The sequence below is a fragment of the Orycteropus afer genome, unplaced genomic scaffold (genome assembly GCF_000298275.1).
Source record: "Orycteropus afer afer isolate SDZICR_OR568_19922 unplaced genomic scaffold, OryAfe1.0 scaffold00034, whole genome shotgun sequence".
NCBI classification, from domain to species: domain Eukaryota; kingdom Metazoa; phylum Chordata; class Mammalia; order Tubulidentata; family Orycteropodidae; genus Orycteropus; species Orycteropus afer.
The window spans coordinates 11,338,416-11,346,512 of NW_006921621.1; the positions used below are offsets into that span (position 1 = coordinate 11,338,416).

The following is an 8,097-nucleotide window of genomic DNA, read 5'->3' on the forward strand; positions in this document are numbered from 1 at the left end:
TCTTGAATGCTGTCAACATTTGGAGACTATTAGAAGAGGGAACTGTATTTAATGACAAATTGCTAAATATTCAGAATTTCAGTGCATACTGAAAAGGTAATTCAACCCCTGGTTTATCCAAAGACTCTTGGAGTTACTGGCAATAAGGAAACCCTAGAAAGAATCTTTAGGAGTGAAAGAGTTAACTTAGTGTGTAAGCTTTATCTTTTGTCCAGTGGACTTGTGGTTTGCTGATTAAAGTCTGCAGTAAATGATTGTTAGAGACCTGTCGTTGCTAGCTGTTGCTAGTTGCTGCATTTCAAAGCCTGTTGACTCTTCTGAAAGGCTGTGCAGCATCTTTGATCCCTTTACTCATTTCAGATCTCAGGTTTGCCGGCAAAAGAGCTATAAGATCAATAAACATGAATGACGAAGACTACAGCAACGTCTATGACAGAATCCAAAAAGAGGGGATGTATGATGTTCCAGACCAGCCAGGAGAAAATGACAATCCCCTCTACTATGGCATCCGTGAAGACTTGAAGCCAGAAAACCATTTATATGACACCCAGCTAGAAACCTGTGAGTATGACTCTGTGTCAGTGTATGTCGTTAAGGGTGAGGAGAACAGACAAGACTCTTCCCAGCCAGAAGCAGAGGGCTACCTCCAGCCTGATGAGGTTCAGCCTGAGGCCCAGGATCCTAAACCAGCTGAGCTCCAGGAAGACAGAGACAACTTGATGAAAGAATTAGATTTAACAGCTCAGGCTCAGGAGCTTCTTTCAGAAGAGCCTTGTTCAGAGGAGCTCCACTCAGAGGATCCCCAGGAGAATGGAAGCATGATAAACGAAGACCTGCCTTCTCCTTCAAGCTTTACCATCCAGCAGAGTAAAGCTGTTTCCACCAGGGTGGATTCACCAACTGGCTATTCCATTGCTAATGATTTGGAAGAAATTGAAGCATCTTCCATGCACCCTGAGATTAACCTCTTTGTGAAGGTAAGGGCTGCCTTAGAAAGCACATCAGCACATGCAGATGTTTGAATTTGGATTTTATTTTGCTCCGAGTGTCCAGGGAAAGATACATAGTGTCATGATCCCTGGACCTCAATACACATTCAAAAGGCTAGGGCTGAGTAAATGGACTTCTCCAAACAAGAATTGGGAAGTACATATAAAGTTTTGTTTAATCACTGACTTTTATATGCTATGGACAAAGCATTTTTAAGAGTTCATTTATGAGTGAGCAGAAATTGTTGCTTGGATGCTTACCTTTATGATAGATGTTAAGTACATTTCCTGTCTGGTGAAATTTCCTTGTTAATGTGGTTTTTAAAAATGAAACCAAGGCTTGTGGGAGAAAGTCAAATCTACAGTTAGGCACTGGAGTTTCCTTCTGACATTCCTAAGGTCACAGATACTTCAAATATATGGTCAATAAATGTTACTACTGACACTGAGTTCACCCTTTTGTTACCAATATAACTAATGCATCTTATCAGTAGTAGTAAGAAAATTGCCAGTATTAATGTTTAAAATTTATGATATTTAAACAAAGAACTTTGATGACCTTTGTCTTAGATGGGTATTATAATAAAGATTATGTTAATGAATATTAAATTATAGAAAAAAATTTCAGTTATTTATTAATCAAGATGATAAAATCTCTTCCCCAAAAATTGTTCTCCCACACAATATTTATATATTTATGTGTAGTTAGCATATTAGTAAATACCGCTATTTCTGGCTAATCAAAGATTATTCCTGAGGACCTACAAAAATTCCAGTCCACACTCATTTCTCCCCTTCTTTGTTTCCAACACTTCTAATGAAATAGACTTTGTCAATTTAATACATTATCATTTTCTACTTTTCTCTGTTTTGTGTGTAAATCTATTTATTCTACTATAAGGTTCTTGAAAAAAATGCCTAGCTAACACTTATGCAGTTGACTGGATGCTGCTAAAAGATCAGTGATAACCACCCCCCTTGGGTTTCCAAGGTAATCTTTCTTGCAAGAAGTGGCTGGGGGGTTAGAACCGCCAGCCTTCTGGGTAGCAGTCAAATGCCTTAGGCACTATACTACCAGAGCTGCTTGTAAAGATCAGCAGTTTGAGCCTACCAGCCACTCCACAGGAAAAGATGAGACTCTCTGCTTCCATAAAGATTTACAACTTTGGAAACCCTACGGGCAGTTTTACTGTCCTAAAGGATCATTATGAGTTGGAAGTGACTTGATGGCAGGGGATTTGAGATTGTGGGATGAGCAGAATGAGGTGAGAATTCAGAGAGTGAGGACCGAAGTGTGCATGGAGGAGTCAGGAAAGGCTCCACAGATGAGGTGACATTTGAGCAGGGCATTCAAGCAGATGCCCACCCTCCATATCCACATAATCAAGTTACTGTTTGCAATAATATTTTAAAGTGAAGACTCAGAGTAATTTTTTGAAGACAGAAGCATCCAACCACGCAACTTCATGCAACAGGTCATCATCATCAACATCATCATCATCATCATCATCATCATCATCATCATCGGCACATCAAGACGTCATTTGTAGATTTGGTAAACGGTTGATCTCACCAGAAATTTGACTCACTGGTATTGAACCAAATAAAAGTAGTATGAAAGTTGGTATCTCCAGCTGGTACTAGCAATAGGAAAAACTGCTTAATAGTAATGTGTGGTTCCTACATTATTTAAGACTTTGTAGTTCTCTAAAGCAAATATTGGATTAAATTAACTCTTTAAGTGTACTTTTTTTTTCAATATATATAATAATGTTAACCTAGAGACCATAGAGTGTACTGTACCATAGACCTCTGCTCCTATGTGTGAACTCTTTTTAAATAATATTCAGCAGTGCTCAGTAAGAAGAGCTCTGGTTATAACCTTACTTCCCTGACCCTCTACCTCTCACCCTCACTGGAGTTCTTTATTCAATGTTGAATGGAAGGGTAATGTATAAAAACAGGTAAAACAGAAGCTGCTTTGCTTGAAGTGGGAGTGGAGAGTCTAAGCCTGGCCTGGGCAGGTCACTTCCTTCTCCCAGCATCACAGAGAAGATGCTGAGACCACTGTAGTGGGCTTGAGCATGCTTTATGTTTCATCAGCTTTCTAGGAGGCTGAAGACTATGCAGTCTCAGGGGTTTTTTCCCTGCACTGTTTTAGTGTAGACTACCTGGTCTGTATCTATACCTGTACCCATTTCTATTTGCTTCCACTTGTTCTAGCCAAGTCAGTGAAAATGTGCATGTTCGTAACTGCATAATGAACCAACATGTTATTGAGGCTCAGCCATTTCAGGGTGTTGGCCAATTACTTAATTCATTAAAATATATCATTTATATATTCATCCAACAGATAGTTGCCAGGCACTGGGTTTACAATGATAAAGAAAACAAAGTCCAGGCTCTCTCGGACTTTGCATACCAGTGGCAGAGACACTGAAGGACAACTAAATAATAAGTAATATAAATTATACCTGGTGGTGATAAAGCTACAATATTGTTGTTGTTAGGTGCTCTTGAGTTGGTTCCAACTCTTAGCGATCCTATGGACAGCAGAACAAAACACTGCCTGGTCCTGTGTCATCCTCATAATCATTGTTATGTTTGAGCCCGTTCTTGCAGCTGCAATGCCAATCCATCTCATTGATGGTCTTCTTTTTCACTGACCCTCTAATATGCCAAGCCTGATGTCCTTCTCTAGGAACTTTCTGGAAAGAGGAAAATAAGTATTTGCTCCATTATCATCATCTATTTAAGGAGTGAACAGCTATGCAGTAATAGTTTTGCTGTGAGTCTTCCTAATGTTATCTATTAAAAACAAACAAACAAACAAACAAAAACACCAGAGCTCCTTAATGTTATCTGTACAGGGGAAAAAATTAAAACATTTTTTTTTTTTAAATCCTAATTTCTAAAAATGCACCTACAGAAATGCCATCCACCAGTGGTTATCTCTGAGGGGTGGGATTTGTGAAAGAAATTTTACTTTCTTTTTTATACATTTCTAAACATTTTATTTATTTATTTATTCATTCACTGATTTATACAAAGAACGTGCATGTCTTTAAAACTCAGGAAAAACATAAAGTTAGTTCTGCAGTAAAATAAATTTTTTAAAAATTATAAAATGTATGTACTTGCCCACATTGCCCTGAATTGTGGGTGGATGTGTCGACACACAGGCCTTTAAGTTGGCTTTCCCCGTGTCCTAGCTCCATGGGGAGAAGGAAGAGACATGTATTAAAAGGCACATTTCCTCATTAACATGACTGGTAAAATATGATTATTTTGATAGTATCTTGTCCATGCGGCCTTCTAAAGATAGCCATAGAGGGAGAGATTTATATCTCAATAGAAGTCTCCAAAGCTGACAAAATGATCACTAGTTTTCTTCTGCTAGAAATGGTGTTATTTAGGCCCTGCCTTTAGCTCTTCTGATTCCAGGCAGAACTACCAAAAAAAAAAAAACCCAAACGCATTGCCATTGAGTCAGATCCGACTGATAGCGACCTCTCCTTGGGTTTCCGAGGAGGTATCACTACAGAAGTAGATTCCTCCTTCCAAGGAGTGGCTGGTGGGTTTGAACCACCAGCCTTCTGGTTAGCAGTCAAATGCCTTAGGCATTATGCCACCAGAGCTCCCAGGCAAAACTAGGTCACTGCCAAAATCAAACAAACACATAGCCCTCAAATTAATTCCAACTCACAGCAATGCTATAGGACAGAACTGCCCCATAGGCTTTCCAAGGCTATAATCTTCATGGAAACAGAACCCACCACGGAGCTGCTGGGTTAGCAGCAGAGTGCTTAACCACTGTGACACCAGAGCTCTTTTTTATTTATTAACAGGAGTGTGCAGTTTAAGAAATCTTGTTGACCCATAAGACTTTCCTTCCTTTTCTGCCACCATCTGAGGGCCTGTGGCTTCTTTCTTTACCCAAAACCTGGTGAAAACAGGTCCCTCAACTTCTGTGTCTTTCTTTGTACTAAATTTTCACAAGCAACACATTCAGTCCATTTGCCTTAGAGGCAAACAGAGATATATGGTTACTGGTGAGAAACTGTAAAATCATATTGAGGAAATGACAAAAGGAAACTGGATTTGGATGTTGAGATGGGGCAAACTGAGTGGAAATGGTGTTCCCAGCAGTGGACTTAGAATAAGCAAAGGAGCAGTGAAAATGTGCATATGTATGACTAGATCCCTTTGGCTAGAGTGGAGAGAACGTCTGCATAGGGGCAAGGCAGACAGTGAGGGTGAAGAACTAGGAGTGTAGCCTTAAATGGCAAACTGAATGGTTTGGACTTTACCCTGAAGGCAACAAAAAGTAACAGAATATTTCAGAGGAGTATCTCATGAGCAAAGCGGTATTTAAGGTGATTGGTAAACAAATTAAAAAAGCATTACCACCTGTGTATAGAGCAGAACAGTAAACCTATCAAGCTTAATTTATATTAACCAAGGTCAAACATTTACATGTAAAGTCATTGTATGTAACAAAACTATATTTTTTATAGTTATTTAGTCATTAAATTGATCATCTGGAGATGCCTGAATGTTTAGATTTTTGGCATCACATAGACAAATTATGGCAAAAAAAAAAAAAAAAAAAAAGGATCCATGTGTGATGCTGATTTATTTGACTGCTAACCAGAAGCCTGGCGGTTCATACCCACCAGCCACTCCTTGGAAGGAAGACTGTGCAATCTACTTCCATAGAGATACTGCCTTGGAAATCCCAGGAGGGGTCATTATGAGTAGGAATAGACTTGACAGCAGTGAATTTAGTTTTTTGGTTTTATATATCTACCTAAAGGAACTCTGGCGGTATAGTGGTTAAAGCATTTATTTGGCTGCTAACCAAAAGGTCGATGGTTTGTTGGTTTGAACCTACCAGCCACTTTCTGGGAGAAAGATGAGGCAGTCTGCTTCCATAAAGACTTATAGTCTTGGAATCCCATTGGGGAATCACTATTAGTTGGAGTCAACTTGATGGCAGTTGAGTTTGGTTTGGTGAGTGATATATCTACCTAGTTAATTGATATTAGGTTTCGGGACAAAGTTTTGATTGTTGTTGTTTTAGTATAGTTTCTATATATTTGTGTGGGATTGACTTAGCCTAGCTGAACTATTTGAAGTTAGTAAATAGCTGGAAACCTGAAAGAGTCCTCTTGTTCCATGATCCTCTAGGAACAGCCTGCTCTAACATCAGTAATAAAGATATTTCAAGCTACGTCCTTGGAAACATTTGTGAGAAAATGCAAGTCTGAGCTTGTCCCAGGTACTCAATTGTCCTTTCAAGGAACTGATGAAGTCTACAAAAATGGAACAAACATCTTCTTAAATAGGGTGCTTGGAACACAATCAAGACCTTATTTTACTAAAAAGTCATTTGGTAGGTGTCCACAGGAATCAATGCCAACAAACAAAGAGGTCACAGAATCTCAGGTTTGTCAAAAGAACATTGAAAACCAGAGGAGTCAAGTGATCCCACTCATTGCAAGACTGCCTTCTAATCAGTGGCAAACTGGGACTTTAGGCTTTTAACCTAGAGCACATTCCATTATATTGGCATTCCTAGCCTGGGGTGCTAGATGTTCATGAATATACTTCAAGAAGTTCAGGAACATTCTAAATCACTGTGGCAAATTCTGTGTGGGAGATGATTCTCAGAAGGGTTCATGATCCATCAGAAATGCTAAAAATCACTGTAATGCATTCCACCTTCCCTGCCTGAGGAGTCTGTGATGTCATATGTACATGTGGAAGGAGGTAGAATGTGCTGTGGAGCAGCCTGATTCCATTTATTTCCTGTGGAGTTATCCACTTGTTCTAAGTTTTTCACCATCCTCAAGAAGCCATGGGAAGAAGCCCTCATGTAAGAGCAATAAAGAATTGCTCAAATCATCATGTGGGGATTGTGTCAGTTCTGAAGATGAAGGTGATGTCATGCTCTGAAATAAATGTCCCCAAAATAGAACTTATGCAGGCATTTTTTTCTCAGGGATGAACATTCAATTTCAGTTCATCCACAACTAATCCCACCACCTTGGTGGGCATTATCACCAAGTGTACAAGAGAAAACTTTTGAGTAACTTTGACTTCATCACCTCCCAGCCAATTTTAAAGCAGCAGGATGGGAGAGTGGGAGTAAGGGGATTGAAAGCCAGGAACCCGGACAGAGGAGCAGTCAGCCGTGGGGATCCAGGTGAGGAGAGAGAACCCATGCACACCCAAAGCAGCAGGGTGGGAGAGTGGGAGAAAGGGGATTAAAAGGCCAGGAACCTGGACAGAGGAGGAGTCAGCTGCAGTGACCGAGGTAAGGGTGGTATGACAGGTTTCCAACAGGAAGACAAACCTGTCTGTCAGTTTGTCCTACTGTGGTGACGTGTTGATGTGAGTTTTGAGGCTGAGCCACTGGTGTTTCAAACCCAGCGGGATGCACATGGTGCACAGGTATCAACCCAGCTTACAGACTGAGACAGACTAGGAAGAAGGAAGAGGCCGTCCACTTCTCAAAGAATTGGCCAGGGAAAACCTTATGAATAGCAAAGAAACACTGTTTGATACATTACCGTGCAACTTTATGAATAGTCTGGTTAGGTTAGAAGGCTTTCAAAATAGGACTGGGAAAGAGCTGCATCATCTGAGTAAACCCAGCCTTACTCACATGGATAAGGTAAAGTTTTTGAGACCTCCATTTGCTGATGTGGCACCACTCAAATTGAAGAGAAACAGGCACAGACATCCATTAATCATCAGAACATGGAATGTGTGAACCTAGGAATATTGGAAGTTGTCAAAAATGAAATGAAATGCATAAAGATTGATATCCTCAGCATTAGTGAGCTGAAATGGACGTTTTTTGGCCATTTTGAATCAGACAACCACATGATCTACTATGCTGGGAATATACAGTTTGAAGAGGAATGGGATGGCATTCATCATCACAAAGGATGTTTCAAGATCTGTTCTGAAGTACAATGCTGTCAGTGATAGGATAATATCCATACATCTACAAGGAAGACCCGTTAATATGACTATTATTCAAATTCATGCACCAACCACCAAAGCCAAAGAGGAGGAAATTGAAGATTTTTATCAACTT

At 39.9% G+C, this 8,097-nt stretch overlaps 1 protein-coding gene across 1 annotated transcript in view; it reads left to right on the forward strand.

The window, feature by feature from the left end:
- Window positions 1-401: 401 nt before the first annotated feature.
- Window positions 402-8,097, forward strand: part of CLIC5 (chloride intracellular channel 5) — a 254,433-nt gene continuing 246,737 nt past the window's right edge. Inside the window, exon 1 of the mRNA XM_007936175.1 lies at window positions 402-977. Coding sequence (XP_007934366.1) covers window positions 402-977 — 576 coding nt within the window. The remainder of the gene's footprint in view (window positions 978-8,097) is intronic.